This window comes from Thermobia domestica, chromosome 18 (genome assembly GCF_964235325.1).
Source record: "Thermobia domestica chromosome 18, izTheDome1.hap1.1, whole genome shotgun sequence".
NCBI lineage: Eukaryota > Metazoa > Arthropoda > Insecta > Zygentoma > Lepismatidae > Thermobia > Thermobia domestica.
In genome coordinates, this window is record NC_137471.1 from 63,576,637 (window position 1) to 63,601,705 (window position 25,069).

A 25,069-nucleotide genomic window follows, 5' to 3' on the forward strand; every position below is an offset into this window, starting at 1 on the left:
ATTAACGTCTGAGGAAGATAACGTTACGTTATGGAAACTGTTAACGAAATCATGTATTTTTAATAAAGAAATGCATACTCTGGTCAGAAAAATAATAATTATTTAACTCAATTATGTAAAGAACAACATAGAAGTACATAGTGCATGGAGGTTTTCATCTTTAACCAGGGGTGGACCAAGGGCAGGACAACTGCCTGGGGCGCCACAGTTAGGGGGCACCAAAACGAGCCTCAAAGAGTAAAATTTATAAGGTGTTTTCTATTGACTTTTTAAAGTTTATATTTTTGTCGAGTAGCGTCAATTTCATCATCTTTTTCCGTTCCATCGTCTGGAATAAGAAAGTTTCATCGTACTAGGGGGATTGTATCGACAAATGGAGACGTAGCATGTAGAAGATATGAAAGAAAACGTTAGTCCGTTGCCATAGAAACCACCGTTTCCAGGGCAACAGATCCTGTCACGGTTAGCCAATATCGAAAGAAAACGGTAAAAATAAAAAAAACAATAAACGAAGAAAAAAATAATAAAGTGCAATGTACTGGAGAGAAGTCGCTAAAATTAATTCTCTTTAACGAGGACGATTACGAAACATCACCTACTGATTGAAATCCGGATTATTTTCCAATAAAGTAAATTCCAATAAACTTTCTTGCTATTGTTGATTACTCCATATCGGACTCCCGAAGAAAACTCATCTAAACAACTTATTGACCGTGCCAATAGCGACTACTCTCAATCATGACTCCGTTTTCTTTCATTTAGAAATAGAAAAGAAAGAGAAGAAAGTAGAAGGGTAAAAGAAGGAGGTAGGAAAAGAAGAAAGAAAAGAAATAGGGTATTTTAATAAGAAACAGATTACTGGATAATTCCGGAAATATAGTAAAAGGTCGGGAAAGTCGCTGAAAGATGAATCATTCTAAATGTTATTAACGACTAATCAATTTTGGAATGCTTCGGAATAGACACATGTTCCCTCATACCACCCAGACCTAGCTCCAGGCACCACGACCGTGGGATTGCCCAGACCTAGACCTGGAAACGAGAAACGTGAAATCATTCTTTGTACTGTTATTCCGACCGGTGATTGATAACCATCCAGCATCTGAACTCTGTTCTCTAGGATCGACCACACATATGAATTAGCCAAGAAAGAAAAAAAATCAGACTTATAAACTCAATATAAATTTATGTATCGTATCAATAAGAGTCTCAACTTCCTGGAAGAAAGATGTCGTATTTAGGCTCATCCTGCTAATTTTGTTTCACTCCTAGAGCCGATTTAAACCATTAGTAGCGGTCCTTCATGACCTAGGTTATTTACCTTAACACATCTACTAAAACATGTCACATATATTACAGATGTTAATATGACAAAGGATATCACTAAAATTACCTAAATTAAATCTATCATGCATTCACACGCTCACTCCCTCAGGACAGTGTATATATGTTTAAAGGAAAATCAACTAGCTACAAGGGTACAAATAGTTTATTACATTCATAGTGAAAAGAAAAGACAAAACAAGTAATTATGAAGAAAATATTAAAAGCACAAGTTCTTGGTTATATAATTATAGAGTACATAATGTTATATTTTAGTAAATTTTTATATATTCAATCATATTGACAAATGGAAAGAAAAAAAATATAATTACATGTATCATATCTTAGGCATGCTAAAGCAAAATTATGATTTGCGACATACGCAAAAAAAAAAGACACTTATTTCACTTGAAAAAAAATTGACAAAGAGGAAAGGAAAGAGAAAAAAACTTTTGGTGTATCAGAACTTATATGAGTCTCTACCTCACATCGGGTAATAAAATATTAATGATTTTGAGCGTTCAAATCACAGATCACGCACTACTCATAGTGTCCAAAACATTTCGCTCCATTTGACTTAGTTTGTGGTCATTTATATATCTATATATATATCTAACTATCGGTTTACAAAAACCATTTATCGTCTATATTTGGGTTTGTAACTCGTAACAGTTTATGTCTGCAATCGCACATTACGACGCTTTACCCATCTAGGGATTTTGAGAAAATAACTTTCACTAGAGGATGTTTCTCCTCTTAGACGATCCAATTCCAAACTTATTATTTGCTTAGTTTTAAGTTATTTATTTAACACAGGGACACGTCATGAGACCTTTCTTCAGGATCACTTTCGTATATATGTGTATATAATTCGGATTTTTAAGAACGATCTCCCGCAGGTGTACGGAGTATAAAGGTTCAAATTGAGGATAAAAAAAAAACTGGTCAAGTCACAGGATACATATGAAGGTGAGAAGGATTCAAGGTGCACTTTCCACAATGGTTTTAGGTTGGTAGTTCAGGGGTAATATTCGTTATTATGTGGGTTACGTTTAGACCTGCCGTTACTTTTCAATACATGCCATTACATAATTACAGAGGTTATCATGTACATCGATTCAGAAGAAAAGGAAAATTACTTGAGTGCACGGCGGTATTCTTGACAAAATCTACATTCTTAAATTCGTCGGAAACTCACTGGTAAACTATAGCAACCAATACACGTTTAGGGGGACAGACACGAGCGCTCTTACATATATTCATAATACATTTAATATCATACTTTTACTTTAAAATCATATTCACATACTACTTACATATACATTTCGACGTATTCATTTCTCTCTCTCTCTCTATATATATATATATTTATTATAAACGCGCACACATTTAAATTAATCACCCCAACAATAATTTTTTAAAAGGTTGCAAACATTGTCCAAGAAAACAAATGACTTCCGACATTACATATGAAAAAGAAAATCGATTTTTTTACCTGATACCGCGCGTCTATAAATTTTAACTTTTATATAATCAATTCGTGCTTAAATAATAAAAAAAAACTTTGTGAGGCAGGCACGTAACATAGAACATTCCTAAAGATATAACTAGATAACCTAAAATACAATTTCTGGGCCCAGATCAACTACAAGGTAAACAAAAACCAAAACGGAAGGAAAGTGACCAATAGGTTAAAAAAAATAACTTAAGAGGATGACGGTGACAGAACGTAATTGAAGTGTCGTCAAATATGAAGTCTTTGTTCATTTCGGCGATAGGTCAAAATGTGATGGAGGGCTCAATCACTATCTACTCTATCCATGAATCGTGTCTTGCAACGTCTCAGCTGGTAATTTCAGATCAGAGTTGTATGTTAAATAAATCGTAAGCAACAAGTTCAAAATCGGGGGGGGGAAGGTTGAAAAATTAAAAAAAATCTCGAAGTAAGAAGGAAGAACGAGACAAGAGAGAGAAAGCGGCGCCAACGAAAGGAGAAAGATTAAAGTACTACTCACTACTCAGAAGAGTGATCGAATTTAAATATATAACAACTCATAGCCAAAAATATTCACATATGCCGGAAAAGGGTGGTTTACTTAAATACGTAAACTAGGAGGGAGTCCCTGCTGCCAAGGATGCAAGTTCTGTGTCCATCAGATCCCAATCCCACAAGAGTTTGTTTGTAAGATTGAAATCCGAGCCCCGTATCCGGCCCAGACCAGCAGGTTAAAAGGAGAGGGGGAAGGGACCAGGTAACTGCGTCCCCAATTTTGAAATCTCTAAGTAAGGAAAAAAATATTCGACCCCTCAGAAGAACTAAGAAGGTTCAAGGACAGTAATGAAACTAGAGTAAAAGTATTAGCTAAGATATCCCTAACTAGTGATTTGCCAAAATAAAAAAAAAATTAAATAAACTGAATTTCGGATCGGTGATTTCTATGGCCAAACCTCACCGATAGCTCCCCTTCGCAGAATGCGCTAAATTCTGAGGCATCGATTAATTTCCATCACTATCTAGTTTGGAAACTAAGAAAAGAAAACGAAAATATTCAAGGGGGGAGAGGTCGATGCCCGGGTACGGAATAATAAATTTCAATAATTAATTGTTTTGATTCTGTAACCCTGTCAGAGCTGTCGCCTCCATGAACATTGTAAGCTAGCCCGAGTAGGTAACGTGAAGGAAAAAAAAATCTCACGGAGCAGGATATTCTATTTTAAAACTGACCAGAAAATATAATTCACTCCAGCCCTGTTGTATAACTACTATTGTCTTTTCATAATTTATTATTCAATATGTCTAGTCAGCGGTTATATGATGCTACCTATTCTATCAGATGGTATTACTATGGTTGATTAATATTATAACACATAAAACTACAAAGTATTACCATAGTCCGACTATATATCGCCCTACGGTCCGCGTGATATTATGGTGCAGGGGTCAGAACCTGAGATGTTTGTAGCTACACGTATCTATTCAATATCTATATATCAACACGCGGCGAAGTATTCACTGGGCTACTATATATTTAACTATATGGGTGTCCTATATTCTATATCCATTTACTACAATATTCATATACTTTATATTCATATTCACATTAATATTCATATCATATTCATATCATCATTCTTTTCATTTGCCACGACGCTATATTCTACAAACACCCTGTTTCCTCTATCTACGCCCAGCCTATATACACATTTCATCATAACACTTTAAAATCTATAATCACTGCAAACATTTCCCATTCCGATCACCGCACGACAACCTCACTCGAACTCAAAACTCCTTCACCACACACACAATACTATGTAATACCTGGTAGCTTTATTAAGAACGAAAAAAAAATCCTACGTATGTTCACTGAAAATAGAATTATCCGCGATAATATTTAATGTTTACGAAATTTCTGCAGCAACAATGAAATTCTGCAGCCACGAAGAAAACATGAACATTTAATATAATTTCAAAGCGAAGAACTAGCATCATATCGCCCGACTTCTGTTAAAAAATTTACGTATTGTTTATTTATTTAAATATTTCGATTTCTAGACTAGGCAGAATGTTGAAATTTTCAGGATATATTGATTTTGGGTCACTTGACCTAACTGTACATTCATATGGGCTGTGAATTATACCTTCTAGGTTTTATTTTGGAAAGAAAGGTCAATTTCATGAAAACTAAATCACTAAGTACCTCGACAGAAGAATGGCGGTTAGTACTGACTTTTGACACTAGGGCTAGCGACGATATAATCAACCCTTGAACAACTGAATGTGACCTTGTACCCGGAATTTTGATACTACGACACTCTCATTTTCTGATATTACTATAGATTGGTATGTTGCGTTTAGCGATTGACTGAATACGAAAATGTGAATAGTAAATGATACACTGTCCATACTCCATAATTTCACACACTCTTACATCACTTAACTACAATTGCTAATGATACTACATTACAAACACATACATGCCACATCCATACTACACACTACATTAATACATGTTATACTAATAAATATACACAGAAAACATTCAGATTTCACCATTTTAAATCGGCTCGAAAGGAAAAGGAAAGAAAGGAACAGGGCCAACTGGCCCTTATATTTACTAAATCACATTCTTGAGTGTTTAATCAATGCCCCGAGGGGACATATCGAAGTATTAGCTAACAATAGGACCCCTGCCCTGAAGGGGCAGGAACCCGGAACAAACTACATGTTCAACTCATTCCGCTGGAAGCCGTACTCCCAATTTGGGGTCAGATAGGAGCCCTTACTGTAAATTTACACGTGCATTATTCTACCTATCTTAATTACAACGAAATTAAATACCGCCATGTTACTAATGAATGAATACAAAAGAAATCACATCCACTACATAGACGAAAACAAACTGCAGTGGGGCAGGCCTTACGTAACTAGAAAAGGAATAATTTTAAGGATAAAAGTATTTTCAGGGAGAAACACTACTCCTCCGAAACTGTTTGTGGATCCCTGAAAACAACTCGCAAACTGATGCACTTCACAGAACCTGTCCACCACTATCTATATCTGCACAACATGGCGTTACCGAGTTATGCTTCCTATATTAGTTCTTCAGTCAGGTTTTTACTATGAAAATCTAGCAAATTTATGGCTCCTTAGCTTCCTGCTTGGTAGTTATTCAACTATTATATTAGTTTTACCTTTTACTGCAGCTTTTCTAGCTCCTTTTCGATTTTCTGAGCTAGAAGATCCTAGTCCGGCGTCTTCAGTGGAATTCTTGCAAGGAATGGAATAATTGCGCCCTAATATCATAGCGTGGGTTTATCAGCCAATCAAAACTAAGCATTTTGGCGGTGGGGCTTTGAAACGAATAAAATTTGGTAAAATCTGGATTAAACTAGATTTTAGAAGGACCTAGGTATCTAAAAGAGAGGTGAAGGGTGGTCCTGAAAATTCTGTCGAATTTTAGATTGGTTATTTAATCTGAAAGTTCCGTCCAATAGTGGACCTATGTTTTCAGATAGCACTGACACCGTAAGAATTGTAATAATCCATATACATATCCATATACAAGACTTATAACTAATTTAATATATAAATAAAGATATTGATTCCCAAAACTATAATTCCTAATAATTTTTTTTCATGTTAATTTGAAATAGAATAACAAACAAAATTACGAATTATATGAACAGCCAGAAATTTTTTGTTAAACGTCAAGTACAGTCGGTGCAAAAAATTTCGGGCACCCTCCTATTAAAAACATAATCTCATTAGACTGTAATGGCATATTACAGTTATAGTGGAAGAGGAGATGGTGTTGTTTATAGGGTTCCATCTTCTTTGTAAACTTTTCCCAGGCAATGAATATTATTGGATTTAGTATGTTACTCTTTCTAAGTGGTAGTGTGTGTGTGGGGGGGGGGGACACAGTATATACAGCACTTACTTTTGGTTTCGTAAAAACGACATCACCGCGCCAAACTATCAGCCTTTGTTGAAATTAATGTCTAGGAGATGTTATTGTTTCGCTATGTGCAATTCTTACCAAATCATTCATTTCGACAGCGCTTGTGAAATCGAATATGTGCTCGACGCTGAGAACAATCAAATAGACGCTTTCTTATAAAGATCCCTAAACTGACTTTGATATGGTTTATTTAGTTATCAAACTTAGGAAAGTTAGAGAATTTCTAATACTTGATAAAACCTGTTATTAAGCTTAGTCTTGTAAGTGTGTTCAGCTTTTGTGCAAATTCATGAGATACGTTTATGAATGCTATGGACTTCAACTACTAGGATTTAGATAAAAAGGGTTGTTTATATTGCTGTTCGTAAAACAGTTCAACACACTGTATGTAAATTTATTGGTATTTCACGTTATTAGAATAGATTGTTATATAGTTGGATATATGGTAGAATGACTCGTAATGTTATTGATGTAAGAAAACAGTTTACAATATAGCAGAAATCATGCCACCATTAGTAGATTCAATAAATGCTATTCGATATTGTTTGTTTATTCATATCGGTAAGTAAATAGTAATAATAAAAACACAATGTAATTGATACCTTTATCATGTATTTAAGTATTACATTTCTTTTTGAAAAATGTGTTTAAAATATTAAAATCATTGTAATAAAATGTAAAATATAGGCCTTGGGGGTGCCAAAAAGTCATTTTGCCCGGATGAAAATTTTGATTGATCCGCCTCTATTAATATGGTAATATAAGTAATATCTATTCAAACTTTATTTTTTTTTTCTCTGCCATCATTTTATAAGAAAATGCAATATTTTACATTACAAAACAAAGCTCTGTCTATTTTTAAAGTTACAAAACAATGTATACTAGCTGAATGAGCTTTGGTTTCTATTGTGTTAGTATTGAAGCCGGAAGTATTAGAAGATTCATGCCATTTCCGGCTTTAGTAGAGATATTAAGAATGAAGTTGAACTATATTCTTGGAAAGCTTAATTGATTACACTAAACCGCATCTCTCTGTCTATTAGTGTTTTTTGTAATTTGTAGATAAATATTGAAACCGGAAGTTTTAGTGGATTTCTACTACTTCCGGTTTTAATAAAGACTTAAAATGTAAATGGAATGTATTTTTAAGAAGCTTAATCGATTCACGAAACCGGTTCTCTCCATTTATTCGTGTCTACTCTGTAGCCATCAACTTTAAAATCGTAAGTGGTTGATTTTCCCTACTTTCAGTTTTAATAAACATTAGAAAACAAATGGAATATATTTTCTGGACACTTAATCGATTGGAGAAAGCATATTGTCTATATCTGTTTCTGTTTTCACTCCACAGCGATTAAAGTTAAAACAACAAGTAGGTGATTCCTACTACTTCTGTTTGTAGTACAGAGATTTGAGTGGACATGGAATATATTCTTTCGATGCTTAATTGATTACAGAAGTTAATTCTGTGGTATTCAATGTCAAAACCGGAAGTGATTGATTCGTGCCACTTCCAGTTTTAATAGAGAGATTACAATAAAGCTGGAATCAATTCTTGTAACACTTCATTGTTTGTAGAGAACCACTTTTCGCTATTTCCGTTTTCACTCCATAACGACCGAAGTTAAAACCGGAAGTGGGTGATTTCTCACTAGGTACCAGTTTCAGTAAAGATATTAGAGTGAAGATGGAATATATATTCTTGTGACACTTAATTGATTACAGAAAATCGGTTTTAACTGTATGGCGATCAATATTAAATCTGGAAGTGGTTGATTTATGCATCTTCTGGTTTGAGCAGAGGGCTGAGAGAAAAGATGATACCTATTCTTATAACGCAAAAGCGATTCCGAAAATCAGTTTCTTGCTAGCTGCTTTTTGGTTTTGCACTATGTAAATCAGTATTGTGACTGGTTCTAATGGAATTTTACCACTACCAGGTTTAGTAGAGTGTTAAGGATGGGCATGAAATGTATTATTTGGACGTTTAATCTATTGCAGATAACTACCTCTCTCTCTCTCCGTTACAATTTTCGCTCTATAGCAACAAGGGCGCCGATTTCCTGTAACTTTGAGGGAGGGGGGCATTCAAATATGTGTTTGGATGCAGACAAGATTCTAAAAAGGCATATATGAAGATTTTAAGACAATTTGAATTGAAATTATGCCAAATATTGTATATTCAAAAAAAGTGCATATAATAATAAAAAATACAAAAAATACATATTTATAAAAATACATCGAGGCTACATGAGCACTTGTGAAGCCCGGGCCTCCCCGGCCCTCCAAGATCAGCGCCCTTGTATGGCGATCAAAACTAAACCCGGAAGTGGTGAATTTTTGCCAGTTTCGTGTCTAGTAGAGAAATTAGGATGGTGGTGAAGTATATTTCTGAGACTCTTAATTAACTACAGAAAACCACCTTTTGGTATTACAGTTTTATTCAATTGTAATCTAAGTTAAAACTGGAAGTAGTTGATTTTCACCTCTTCGGGTTTGAATAGACTGTTAAGAGGGTAGATGGTACCTATTCTTAAAACGCTAAATCGTTTCCAAAAACAGTTTCTCGCCATCTGGTATTATTTTTGCTCTATGTAAGTCAATATTGAAGCCGGTAGTTCTAACGGATTTCTACAGTTTCCACTTTTAGTAGAGGGATAAGGATGGGCATGAAATATATTGTTTGGACTCTTAATCGATTGTAGAAAACCGGATCTCTCTATCTATTACCATTTTTGCTTTATAGTAATCAGTATTACAACCAGTAATTGTTAATTCCTATCTTTCCAGTCTAAATATCGACTCCAAACACGAATTCAGTTCCTACCATTTGACTGTTTACAGTTTGACCCAATTTGGTAGTGATTGATCAAATTGCTCGTAGAAGGTAAACCAAACTTCTTGAAACATATATATTACGATGAACAGTTGACAAATTCAGTTCAAGGTACGCAATTGCATTATGTCTATTATTCAACCTAATTATGAAATGTCCGTCGTATGATAAATACATATCAACAGGGCAACTTTTTCACTACGTAAAACTAGTTGTCCACTCTTACAGCCATGCGCGCCGACAACGTAGGTGCTCCGGAGTTCCGGCATCCACACAAATAATCTTGTGGGTGCGCGTACCCACAAGATTTTTAGTTTGGACCCGGATTTGAACCCGTTTGTCTTGCGTTTAAGTCAGCCTTGTTACCGACTGAGCTAGGGCAGCCCCAACTTATCCTTATAGTACTGATATATTTTACTTTATCGCAGCACAATCCTTTATGACAGTGTTCATAAAAGATTTCAACTAAAAATAAATCAAATCAAATATCGAGACTTCCCTCAAAACATACAACACGTCCCGCCATTCATATGCACCCACATAAATTTTGGAAGTCGGCGCCGTTGCTTACAGCAATTCATAACTAAGTTCTGCTTCTCGAGCTGCAAAATTACCGACAAGAACAAGGTGACCAGAATTTTCACTTGCGAAAACGGGACGCATACGAATCGGCTACGGGGGGGGGGGATATCTGACTTCCATATTGCATTTTGGGACTCAGCAGTGTTCTCAATTTACAAAATACACAAGAAAGAGTGATAACACACCGTTTCTAACTTTACGTGTACCACACAACAAATAATGGTTCCCGATTGCAAGTTTTATCCAACAATTCTTTTAACTAGTTGAACACTCAGAATTCCCACTCGAACCACGAACACTCAATTCCCATTTCAAAATTCACAAGTTCTAGACACGGCTGAACCTTGGCAACGAGGGTCGGTACGGAAGAGAGTAGAATTTCCATTTATGATTTATATTTTGAATAATAATTACGGGACACCCAGGTCATTTTAGTTAAAAACGGGACATTTAGGCGTACCGTTCGAGAATCAGAAAAAAACGGGACAACGGTTGAAAAAAGGGACTGTCCCTGCTAAAACGGGACGTCTAGTCACCTTGGACAAGAACCTTGTCTATTGTGACTGATCAGTAAACGTACAAAATTGGCAAAGACACATAATGGCGTTCTGCGCAAGTTTCTTCTCAAAATTTATTTCCTTAAATATACATTAATATTTACACAAAATGTGAAACATAACACGAAAAATGGTCAAATAATATTCATATTTCGTACTAAGATCGTTAGTTTAAAATATTTTACACACAAATAAAAGTGGCCCAAAATTGAGCACTGATCTAGTGCAGCAAGTGCCATCTTGTGTGCTGATTGTAAAACGAATCAAGTTTTTATTTTATTTGTTACCTTTTTCGATATCAGAATACATTTTCAAATGAATCAGTATCTTGTGTTGTAGCTTAAACATAACTCTATTTTATAGTGTGAGCTCCTCCGTGGCTAAGCGGTTAGCATATGCGCCTTTGGCGTGGGAGACCCGGGTTCGATTCCCGGCGGGAGCCCACGTGGTTCGGATTTCACGTTAATCAGTAGGTCCACGTCTCATATAGCCTCGCTGCTGAAACGGACGTTAACCTAAAAATAAATTAAATTAAATCTATTTTATAGTGCAATATTTGCAATATGTAACGTTTTATTATACAGTAGTTAAGTGAATGAACTAAAATCTGTATTGAGTTCCGGGTGGCGATCCACCTTAAACTGTACCTGGAATTATGTTCGTAAAATGATTAAATAATAAACTTCTAAGCAGGCATATTCAACATGTTAATATAAGAATAATGTAATTGTAATAACAAACCTGTATAGGCATGCAATTAAACGAAAAACTCGTAGGATTTTAATTTATTAGCTAAATGTTACAAAATTTAAACAGAAGTGATTATTGAAACTCGTTTTAAAACTATTATTTTTATTTTTCTTCAACTCATAGATGTTTGCTCAGTGTTCTGCCATCTTTTGTATTAGTTCGTAATTATGTTGTTTTCTTTTAGTTTGTTTAGATAATAATTGTCTTTATTTCTTATTTTTCAGCCACAATGACCTCCCGTGGAATGTCCGTAAATTCGTCCACAATCAGATCATAAGTTTTAATTTCTCAGCCGATCTCAGGAAGGTGGAACCATGGTCCAGGAGTAACTGGTCGCACACAGATTTGCCTCGATTGAAACAAGGCATGGTTGGCGCTCAGGTAAGGAAAACAATGAAGCTAGTTCGTAAATACTTCAAAATATTTACTATTTTATTTTTAAATTAAACTGAATTCACTGAAACAATGTAATTTATAATTCCTAAACTCTTGGTAAGGATTTAATAGTAATAAGATTGATTCAGAGGAATGTGGTGGATGTATGAAATAACATTTCGTTTTACACAAATATATGTTCATATGAAATTATTACTTTTTTCATAGGGTTACAATAAATTTAATCCTTTCCGCATCAGTAACGTTACTTGCGTACGTTATGATTCTTGTGCCAGCTATCAGCGCTGTAAACAATTACGGTCACATTTACTGACCGATAACCGCCAATTCTGGCTGCCAACCGATTACCCTAAAATTTACGCTGTTAGTGTTAGTTATGGTAATAGGGCATAAATACGTCATTTTATGGCCTATAACCATAACTTTTACAGTAATACTGTAAATTTTAGGGTAATCGGTTGGCAGCCAGAATTGGCGGTTATCGGTCAGTAAATGTGACCGTAATTGTTTACTACAGTGACACACGCACATACGTCTCGAGTTTCTTCTAATGGGATCGGATCCAAGACGTGTGCTGTCCTCATGAAAATTGAACACGCTAATGGGTTATTTAGTACTCGAAAGCTTAAAAGCCTAATATGATGAGTAGCTAGCCAGGGCCGGCGCGAGTGGGGGTCGAGCCGTGCCACCGCCCAGGGTGGCAAGTCTAATGGGCGGCAAAATTTGAAAAAGAAAAGAATACTATCAAAATATAATGCTTCGTAATAGGGTCACATGGAAAAATAAAATTGTGTTCACCTGAGAATGTAATTGAACTTACTTCATTCACATTCAAGAAAATACTCAGAAAATTCAGAGCATTGCTCCTCATTTTCAATTATCAAACTACTAGCCACAGATATCTCGTTCAATATTTCCTTTGCAGCGGAGTAGACAAGATTTTGAGCTAGAGTGCATAAGATTATCAAGGTGTCGTTTTATTTTTTTTTTTTCTATTCAGTAATATTCTAACGCTCCGCTCCAAGTATGCGAAAGGTACACTCCCACTTGAGACAGGCCGTTCTAGCCTGTAGCATCTAGAGACATTTAGGTTCTAACAGCGAGTTTTTGACCAATTTACAAATTGTTCATTCCGAATATAGTAAATCATACAGCATATTTTTTTCTTGAGAAATGTTTCATTTTTTGTATAGCTAAAAAAAGTTTATGACTTTTTTTCTGCGTCAGTTCAACGTTGAGCCATACTACAGGAACATATTAGCAGTCTCACTTTAAAATCATTATCTACCACAAGGTGGGAGAGCCGAATTGATGCTCTGACTGAGTCATCAAATAGGGGAAGTTTATGATGCCTTACTTCAAATAAGTAATGACAATAGAACAGATAGAATGGTCGCCCACGATGCTCTGTGTATAGTAAACCAGCTGCGTTACTTTCCTTTCCTTTATTCACTCGTTGTCTGATATGACTTTTTACTCCACATAAACATAGTAAGCAAAAATCTTCAAAGCATTGATTCTCATGTGTTGGATGCAGTAGGATTTCTTGAAAATATATCTGGGTACTTTGAGAGAAGAAATGATGCAAAGTTTCAATCTTACTCAGTTGATGCGACAGAGTTGGCATCAGCATTAGATATGGATGATCCACGGATAGGTAACACAGTGCAAACTCGAAGTCGAAAGAAGAGACAATTTCAGTGTGAGGCAGAGGATGAAGCTATTGAAGATCCACAAACAATATACAAGATCGATTTTTATTCAAAGTTCTAACGCTTAGCTATAAGAGAAAGGTTTGAACAACTTAAATATCACGACGAGTATTTCGATTTACTTTACGATATAAGTAATTTTAAAGATATGCCACCTGAACTTTTGTCTGAAAAGTGTACTAAAATTGCCAGCATTTTAACAAACGAAGAATAGAAAGATATTAACCCCAGTGATTTGAAAGACGAACTGAAAGTGTTATCTGCTATAATTAAGCCTAAAAGTTCACCAAAAGAGACTTTAAAAATAATTAATGAACATAACTTTGCTCCCCATGTCAGTGTTGCACTTAGAATTTTGTTAACGTTACCGGTAACAGTGGCAAGTGGAGAAAGACGTTTTTCGAAACTTAATCTTATTAAAAACTATCTACGTTCTTCCATATCTGAAACACGCTTGAGTGGTCTAGCGATGATATCAATAGAACACAAATTGGCTGAGACATTGGACTACGCGAATGTGATAAAGGAATTTGCTTATATCAAAGCAAGAAAAGTTTCTTTCAATTAAGGTATGTTAAATTTGTGTATCTCTGTTGTGTTTTAGTACATTATAAGGCTTAGGCAAATCACTTAGATTTACCGTAATATCTGGTTTACTAATTATCTTCTTGCTCCATACTCTATCAAAAACGACTTTTGATATAAAATAAGCCTAAAAATTAAAATTCTTAGTCATGACTAAAGTATATTTTTTTAAAATTTTATTTTCTGTATGCACTGCTGTATATTACAGATATACAGCGAAATCGAGCATACTGAATATTGTGTCGGTATAGAGTCGTTTAAATATTACGTAAGCATTCCAGAAAGGTAGTTCATTTTCTTTGTTTACTTTTCCATTTTATACATGTTTTTAAATGACACTTGAACGTCATCTGTCAAAATAAGGTTTGCTGATTAAAGGGGCGGCATGTGAAAGCACCGCCCAGGGCGGCAAAATTGCTAGCGCCGGTCCTGTAGCTAGCTATAATGAGTAGTGTTGACTAAGGGACGAAATTTGGGAAAACGTTCTGTCGGAAAAGTGTGAAAGTCGTACTTCGTCTCGAAAGGAATGTTTCTATTTGAAGAGCACTAGTAGATAGGGGTCACTTGGCGCAGTTTTTTTTTCCTACTGCGCATGCGCAAACCCTTGACGCTGATTGGCTGGTGCAGGTCACGTGACCACGCCCCCTTGGCCCCGCCCCTTGACGCTGATTGGTCGGCCACGCCCCTTGACGCTGATTGGTCGGCCACGCCCCTTGACACTGATTGGTCGGCCACGCCCCTTCACGCTGATTGGTCGGTGCAGGCCACGCCCCTTGACACTGATTAGTCATCCTCTTTTACGACCTCCATTTTAGGAGTATCTACTGTGCTGACTGGCTGGCAGCGGACCCCGCCGATTGGCTGGCACCGGACCCCACCGATTGGCTGGCGTCGAACCTCGCCCCCTTGACGCTGATTGGCTGGCGGCGGACCCCGCCCCTCCCCTTTACGCTGATTGGTCGGTTGGTGGCGGACCCCGCGTACCCTTTTATGAGCACTTTACGAACACATAGCAGAGCCGATATCACATTCTTCATCCACCTATTTAACATAGCACATATTACACAGAGACTCGTTCCCTTTTATGAGCACTTTTTTTCAACATAGCAGAGAATGGAGACCAATTTTTGACCTACTGCGCATATGCGCAAAACTGTTCCGATTCCGCCGGAGCAGAACTTCCGTTCTCTATATCAATGGTTCAGGGCCAGATTACGCCTATGCGCAGAAACATAAAATAAGACATAACACCCCCGTTCTCTTTTACGAGCACTTTATAGCAACATAATAGAGCAGACAATAAAAAAAATAACAACACACACACACACACACACACACTTGATTGCTTATGCGCAGCAAAATTAAATTTCCAAATAATTACACATTGCACGCATGCGCAGAAAAATTACAGTCACATAACAAACTGTTCCAGCTGCAGTGCTGGTTCCGGTTCAATAGAGCAGACTACGTGCAACGAGCAGGTCATAAAAGACTATGACCTATTTTTCATCTCCTAAATAAAATAGTATACACACACACACTTGGTTGCGTATGCCAAATCCGATTTAGTACAAATAACACGCATGCGCAGAAACATTTACATTTCCGATTTGGATGAAACTCGGCATATGGGGGTTTTCGGACATGCTGATTACCAATACCACACCTACTTTTACCTGGGTCTTATAGTTTATGAGGGATACGTCGTTTGTATGACACTTAAAACCTAATAACTCAAAAACGGAGCCACATATTGAGGTCGTGTTTCCACATTTAGTAACGGGTCACCAGCAACCACAAGTTCCAAAATAATGACCATTGAGGTCAAACGTCAAATTCGAAAACGGATCCACATATTGCGATGCAGTTTCCAAATCTAGTAATTGGTCATCAGGTACTACAAGTTCCAAAATAATGACCATTGAGGTCAAAGGTCAAAATACTTAAAACCTAATATCTCGAAAACGGAGCCACATACTCAGGTGCTGTTTCCAAATCTAGTAACTGGTCATCAGGTACTACAAGTTCCAAAACATTAACCATTGAGGTCAAAGGTCAACATACTTAAAACCTAATAAGTCAAAAACGGAGCCACATATTGAGGTCATGTTTCCACATTTAGTAATTGGTCATCAGGTACTACAAGTTCCATAATAATGACTATCGAGGTCAAAGGTCAAAATACTTAAAACCTAATAACCCGGAAACTGAGCCACATATTGAGATGGTGTTTCCAAATCTAGTAATTGGTCATTAGGTACTACAAGTTCCAAAATAATGACCGTCGAGGTCAAAGGTCAAAATACTTAAAACCTAATAACTCAGAAACTGAGCCAAATATTGAGGTGCTGTTTCCACATTGAGTAATAATTCATCAGGTACTACAAGTTCCAAAACATTAACCATTGAGGTCAAAGGTCAACATACTTAAAACCTAATAAGTCAAAAACGGAGCCACATATTGAGGTGCTGTTTCCACATTGAGTAATAATTCATCAGGTACTACAAGTTCCAAAACATTAACCATTGAGGTCAAAGGTCAACATACTTAAAACCTAATAAGTCAAAAACGGAGCCACATATTGAAGTCATGTTTCCACATTTAGTAATTGGTCATCAGGTACTACATGTTCCAAAATAATGACCATCGGGGTCAAAGGTCAAAATACTTAAAACCTAATAACTCGAAAATGGATCCACATACTGAGGTGCTGTTTCCACATTTAGTAATCGACCACCAACTACTACAAGTTCCAAAATAGTGACCATCGAGGTCAAAGGTCAAAACTCGAAAACGGAGCCACATACTCAGGTGCTGTTTCCACATTGAGTAATAGGTCATCAGGTACCACAAGTTCGAAAATAATGACCATCGAGGTCAAAGGTCAACATACTTAAAATCTAATAACTCGAAAACGGAGCCAAATATTGAGATGGTGTTTCCAAATCTAGTAATTGGTCATCAGGTACTACAAGTTCCAAAATAATGACCATCGATTTCAAAGATCAACATACTTAAAACCTAATCACTCGAAAACGGAGCCACATATTGAGGTCGTGTCTCCACAATTAGTAATTGGTCATCAACTACTACAAGTTCCAAAATAATGAAAGCCCAATGAACCAATGAACGCAATAAACTCGAAAACGAAGCAACGTATTGAGATGCTGTTTCCAAATCTAGTAATACGTCATCAACTACTACATGTTCTGAAAACACTGACCATCGAGGTTAAAGGTCAAATATTTAAGCTTTAATAACTTTAAACAAAGCCTGTGTGACTTATTCAGTTTTGTACCAAGCAGAGAGAAGTGAAGAATGAACAAATATGACTGGCATACTTCGAGAAAGAAAGCAACGATATACATTTTAACTAGCTGCGTATTTTAAATCATTTTGTACTATTTAAATAAACAATCGGATAAATGTAACCGGCTCAGAAGGAGATGGTGTTTCCAAATTTAGTAATTGGTCATAAACTACTACAAGTTCCAAAAATAATGAAAGTCCAATGAACCAATGAACGCAAATAACTCGAAAACGAAGCAACGTATTGAGATGCTGTTTCCAAATCTAGTAATACGTCATCAACTACTACATGTTCTGAAAACACTGACCATCGAGGTTAAAGGTCAAATATCTAAGCTTTAATAACTTTAAACAAAGCCTGTGTGACTTATTCAGTTTTGTACCAAGCAGAGAGAAGTGAAGAATGAAAAAATATGACTGGCATACTTCGAGAAAGAAAGCAACGATATACATTTTAACTAGCTACGTATTTTAAATCATTTTGTACTATTTAAATAAACAATCGGATAAATTTAACCGGCTCAGAAGTTCAATACTATTTTGTACTCTTGAGTGAGCTTTCCAATTTTGTAGCAAGAACGACCATTTTTTAAACTAACTCAGAATTTCATTTCATTTTGTAATACTCAAATTTGGATGGAGTGTTTAGTTTTGCACGAACCAGAAACATTTGATTGGATTATTTCCTTATGTACCAACTGGAAAAAGTGAAGGGCCATTATTCAAATAAACGACGGAATAGCAGAAAAAAATAAGTGAAGAATGAATAAAATTTAGGTGGATTATTTTCTTTTGTACCAACTGGAAAAGAGAAGAAGAGCTACTTTAACTAGCTAATTATGTACTGTTTAAGGAAACGAAAATTGACTATTTAACTAGCTCAGAATTTATGTAAGAATAATTTCGATGTTCTACTTTTTATACCAACGAGAAAAAATGAACTAGCTGAATATTTAAATATACGAAAGAATAAATTTAAGTGACCTATTCAATTTTGTACCAATGAGAAATGGCATTTTAACTGGCTCAGCAAAAGGCGAAGAAGGATTATTTTATATAATTTTACTCCTCAAATAAACAATGGAGTATTTAGTTTTGCACCATTTTGGAGTATTCAAATAAACAAAGGACTTATAATTTGTGTCAACTCTAAAATCAATTAAACGAAGTAATGCATTTGAGTGAGCTATTTAATTTGAAAAACCGAAGTTGAGTATATTATACCATTTTGTATTATTTCAACAAACAAAAGGAATAAGCAAAAAAAGGATCATTTTATATCATTTTAAACTAGTCTAATAAACGAAGGCATGAATATGAGTGAGCTATTTAATTTTGTAGCAACCAAAGGATTTTCACGAAAGAACAAAATTGTACTAATCAGAAAAAGCGAAGAAAACCCATTTTAACTAACTGAGAATTTCTGTACCTTTTTGTACTATTTAAACAAACGATGGGATAAATTTGAGTGGTCAGAAAAATCGAAGAAGGTACAATTTAGCTAACTCAGAATTTATATACCTTTATTCTAGCCCAATGAACGAAAGAACAAGTTTGGGTGTTCTACTTTTCCATTTTAACTTGCTGAGTATTTTATACCATTTTGTACTACTCAAATAAACGAAAGAAAAAGCAAAAAAAGACCTTTTTAACTAGCGCAGAATTTCTGTAACACAAAAATTAATTTGGATGGAGTAACAAGAAAGAAAGCAAAGATATGCCGTATTAACTATTTAAATAAACGAAAGAATAAATTTAAATGATCTATTCCATTTTGTACCAAGGAGAAATGCCATTTTTATCTAGCTTAGAATTTCTAGTGCATGTTGTATTATTTAAATAAAACGAAGGGCTAAATTTGAGAAAGCGAACATGAACCATTTTACTCAAATTTGGATGGAGTATTTATCTTTGTATGAACCAGAAAAAAAGTAAAGAAGAACCATTTCAACTAACTCAGACTTTTATACCATTTTGTACCAATCAGAAGAAAATCAAAGAATGGTCGTTTTAACCACCCAAGCAGAAAAAAGGAAAGAATTAACACTTTGTACTAACCAGAAAATGAGAAGAAGGATCACCATTCTAACTTTTTGTGCCATTTATTGGGGTGTCCTATTTCCTTTTGTACCAACGAAAACCATTTTTAACTGGCTTAGAATTTTATACCTTTTTGAAAAAATTTGTATCAAATCGAAAAAAGCAAGAAAGTACCTTTTTAAATAGCTCAGCATTTTACAGCTTTTTGTGTTTTTGGTCTACCCAATTTAAACAAACGAAGGAATAAATTTGTGTGACCTATTCACTTTTGTTACAAGCAGAAAAAGGAAAGAATAAATTTGAGTAGCTTAAGCAAAGAAGGTCAATGGTAACTAGCCTTTTTGTGCTATTAAATTTGAGTGACCTATTGAAGAATGAATAAATTTTGTTTGTAATTAAAAAAGCGGAGAAGGTCTACTTTCTGTACCAACCATAGAAAAACAAATTTGTTTGACCTATTCACTTTTATAGCAAGCAGAAAAAGCATGAAAAAAAAGGGAAGAAGGTTCATTATAACAAGCTAGGTATTTTTATACCATTTTGTATTACGGGTGGTCTATTTCATTTGTGTAACAATCAGAAGAAAAGCTCAGAATGTTATACCTTTGTTATGCTACATTTTGTATATGTTTGTGTCATCCAGAGAACAATTTAAATTGACTCTCACTGACAATTCAGTAGCCAGAGTCCAATGTTTGTAATATTACAATACTACAAATTGATTCATTTAACAGTTCAAGTTCTTCTATTTTTACACAATCAAATGCATATGCTACAGTGGGCTCAGTGTTCATTTACAGAATTAAATAATTGTTTATCTTTCTCTAAAAACATTTCTACTACTTTGTTAATATAATAATCACACTCTGTAATGTATTCATATACCAGATTAAATTTTTTCTCCAAAGTATAAGTGTTCTTAATATTACAACTTTTAAAATGCTTCTTTATATAAAGTTTATAGATTTTTCTCTCATTTCACGTTTAATTAAGATCGTCCACACCTTTTGCAATAAATCGTAATCATGCTGCAGCAAACAGTTGTGATCTTTTTCATTTTCATTACGTTTAGAACATGCTTCACATAATAATACTGAATTAGGTGTATACTCATTAAATAATTGTATAGCACATGTATCACTAATAGTTTCACAAGTACAGTCGCACTCATTAGCTTCCAGTTCAAAACAGGTAATATTTGAAACACTGTCATCATCACTTTCCGGGAGTATTTCATCATTATATCTATTATAGCGTCTAAAATAATACACATCTTCTATTTCCTGTGTTGGATATATGATTCTCACTTTATCACGTAATTCATCTGGCAAATCGGGGTCAGACGGCTGGATTAACAGTATTGGTTTCTCGTTTTCACGCTGAATTTCTTTTTCTCTAGGTGAAACATAAGTCATTTCCATGCTAGTCATTTTTCTACTCTTCCGCAAAAACAAATCAAATAAATAGTTTTATATACCTACAATAAAAGCATTCTATGCATTCTCCGTGTTTCATAATATGTTTCAAGGCAATATAACATCATGATGTATGTTCTATTATTTCCAAATATACTCCATAATCTTATATTCTATTATAATAAAATACATAAATTCAAAAATATATATTGGTCTTTTTGGACTTATCATATAATTTACCTTAGACGAGGAAAGAAAGTTTAAAAAATAATTCCATTAATCAAATATAATTGTATCGTTGAGCTATAGGCAGTACCTAAGGACCCTCACTATACTAGCAATACAAATGTTAGGTAACGCATTCGTAACGTTGCTTGTAAATATTCTTTGATGTGTAAAATTAGTTCTAAACAGTCTTGTATTGGATCCACTCATCAGTATAGTAGTTAAAGATAATTGCTTCCCATCTCGTAATACCCTGTAAACGCTTGTCTGAACAATGAAGAAAATCAATTAGATAGTTGTAAATTTTAATGGAAGAATTACCTGTATTCTATCTAAGACAATCTACACCCACGGAATCATCGTTATTACAAGTTCTGAAATTTTTCTATTGGCACATCTTAGTACTTCTTAGTTATTTCTCCCAAATACTGTACACCTCTTGCCCATTTAATTTAGCCTTAAATCTGAGAAATTGGATCGTATAAATGTGTTCGCAGAATGGCGGTGTAATTGTTATCTTTACCTAATAACTCTCTTAGAGATCATTATTGCTGGTAGACTACAATACACCTTTAAAACCTACTCTCATTTGAAAAATAAACTGCACTATTACAGACTATTATAAGTACAGTGCAATACCGCTATTATTTGGAAATTCTTACACAATGTATCGTTCTTGTTATCGAAGTCTACTCCAACTAAGCATAAGGAGAAAGTAGTATTTTTTGCCATAATGGATTATTCTGTATGTATAGCTTTATTGTGAGAAAAACCATTTGTTATTCTTTTTCACCAAGTTTCCAAATACCGCGAGGTCCAGCAAATAGGTATCAGGAGATACCGCAAAAAGGCCAGTTTTACCACATCGTGTAAAGCAACCAAGTAAATCTGCAATCTGGATACTTGGCCTGAACTCGCACACATGATTCCAAAACTTTAATAACTCATCCAAAGTGTCCTGCGTTCCCCCATAGCGAAAGAAAGCTGTCACAGTATAACTATTACCCTTAGTTTTCATGGCAAAAAAGGTAGCTGATTGGAAAAGAGAACTGTGTGCGGTTAAACGAGTAACCAACGACAAAAAGTCTATCTTAATATCTACCTGCGATAAATGCTTAACAAATTCTACCATATACCATTTGTTATAGCGACTATTAAACAAATATCTATCCATCAAATAATCGTCTACCACATCGTTATAGTGGGCATTGTGCTCAACAAAACATGGCTGTATACCATTATCCAATCGAAAATATCTAACTGTAGACCTAGAATAAGCGGGGCGACCATTACGTTGTAACACAGGGAAATGAAAAACTTCGGCCATTGTAATGCACACAACCAAGTATGTGTTAAAGGTTTTAGTCGTTAATACAAAATAAAGAAGCCAACAAATTTCTGCTTGGTACAAAACTAAATATTCTACACCTTCTCGGTGGTACTAAATAGTACAAAATACTTAAATTGATACAATGGTACAACACTAAATTCCCAGCTGGTACAAAATAAAATATTCCATTCAAATTTTTTGCCCGGTACAAAACTAAATTCCGTACATATGCCACTCAAATTCATTTATTCTTCCTTTTGACCTCTAAAATAATAATAATAATGATGATTTAAAATTTAATTTTCCATTTTTTCACTCTCTCCTTATCTCTACTTAATTAAAAACTATCGTTTCTACTAATACTGTATTTACCCATATGGAACTGTCTCAAAATTATCTATTCGTTTTCTTTTACTAGATGTAACCTGATAAATTCTAAGATGTGGATAATTTCCAAGTAAAGTTGTCGGCTAAAGCAGAAGATCGAGAGAATCGAATTTCTATCCAGCAGAAGTGTTATTTAATATAGTGTCTTTCTGCCCTTGGTCTAAAATGCGTGCCGAAGACCGTAGAAGAAAGAATTTGTTTTCTAATTTCTGGAGTGGGGCTAAGAAGCTTGTTTGTTGTATAAAAGATATACTCCAATATGGATTACTGAATCGACGCCCTAATAGCGGGTTTCTAATGCTTGGTCCTCTTAAGTCTGCTCCAAATAAGCATAAGGAGAGAGTAGAATTTCTTGCCATAGTGGCCTAATTCGTATGTATTCGAAAATGAAAGTCGCAATAATGCCATATTGTTTTATTTTTTTACTATATACTAATTGATCTACTCGCAGCAGGATTAGTTAAAATGAACCTCCTTCAAATTTGTTTCTTCGTTACAAAAGGCACATAAATTCAAAGCTAGTTAAAAAAGGTCTCTCTTTGCTTTTCCTCCGTTTATTTGTAGAGCACAAAAAGTAGCCGGAAAATCTGAATACAAAAGATAAAATGGTCTTTCTAAAAAAGCCAACAAATTTTCTACTTAGTACAAAACTGAATGGGTCACACAAATTTATATCTTTGTATATTTCGAGTACTACAAAATTAAATAAAATGGCCCTTCCCCGTTTTCTTCTGTAGAACACCCAAATTTATTAGTACAAAAATGTACATAAATACTGAGCTATTTATATTTTACCTTCTCCGCTTTTTTCTGCTTAGTACAAAACTGATTAGGTACTCCTTCGGTTTCCTTTTTGTCGTTGGTGCTCCGTTTTTTTTGTCGGTACATGAAAAAATAGTCCATCCAAATTTCATTAGTTCTTCAGTTCTTTTTCTTATTTTGCTTGGTACAAAAGTGAATAGGTCACACACATTTATCTCTTCGTTTGTTTAAATAGTACAACATGGTCTAGAAATTCTGAGCTAGTTAAAAATTGATTGCTTTGTTTATTTGTGTAGCTCGTTTCTAAGTCGGTTAAAAATGGTCTCGTTGGCACAAAAAGAAATAGGACACCCCCAATAAATGGCCGAAAAAGTATAGAATGCTGTTTCCGCTTAGTACAAACTGAATAGGTCACCCAAATTTATTCCTCCTTCGGTTTCTTTTTTCGTCGCTGGTGCTCCATTTTTTTTGTTGGTACATAAGAAAATAGTCCATCCAAATTTTATTCGTTCTTCACTTCTTTTTCTTATTTTGCTAAGTACAAAAGTAAATATTCTACCCAAATTTATTTGATTAATGGCCCTTCACTTTTTTTCCGGTTGGTACATAAGGAAATAATCCAATCAAATTTTTCTGGTTCGAACAGAACTAAACACTCCATCCAAATTTGAGTATTACAAAATGAAATGAAATTCTGAGTTAGTTAGAAAATAGTCCTTCTTGCTACAAAATTGGAAATCTCACTCAAGAGACCTTCGTTTGTTTAAATAGTACACTTCTGAGCCGATTAAATTTATCCGATTGTTTGTTTACTTAAATAGTACAAAATGATTTAAAATACGCCGTTATTTCTCATTGGTGCAAAATTAATAGGTCACTCAAATTCACCCCTTCGTTTGTTTAAATATTAGAACATGGTCTAGAAAAAATGGCATTTCTCATTGGTACAATATTCCCTCGTTTATTTAACTAGTCAAGAAGCGTTAAAACACACCTTAGCACAAAAAGGCACATAAATTCTGAGGTAGTTGAAATGGCATTTCTCGTTGATAGAAAATTGAGTAGGTTCCCTTTGTTTCTTTAAATTCTCAGCTAGCTAAAATGGCATATCTTTGCTTTCTTTTTCGTTAGTCCATCCAAATTATTTTTTCGTTTATTTTGAATAACCCACAAATGTACAGAAATTCTAGCTAGTTAAAAATGGCGTTGTTTTGATTTTTTTCTTGTTAGTACAATAGCAAATAAGTCACTAAAATTTATTCATTCTTCACTTTTTCTGCTTGGAACAAAAGATTGAATAGGTCACAGAAATCTCTTGCTGGCTCCGTTTACGAGTTAAGGCTTAAATATCTGACCTTTGACCTCGAAAGTCAGTACTTTTTTTAACATGTACT

General features: G+C 34.9%; 1 protein-coding gene across 1 annotated transcript in view; it reads left to right on the forward strand.

Moving 5' to 3' along the window:
• The window catches only part of LOC145675799 (dipeptidase 1-like), a 993,427-nt gene that overhangs the window by 771,234 nt on the left and 197,124 nt on the right, over positions 1 to 25,069 (forward strand). The window contains exon 4 of the mRNA XM_081746502.1: positions 11,738 to 11,894. Coding sequence (XP_081602628.1) covers positions 11,738 to 11,894 — 157 coding nt within the window. The remainder of the gene's footprint in view (positions 1 to 11,737; positions 11,895 to 25,069) is intronic.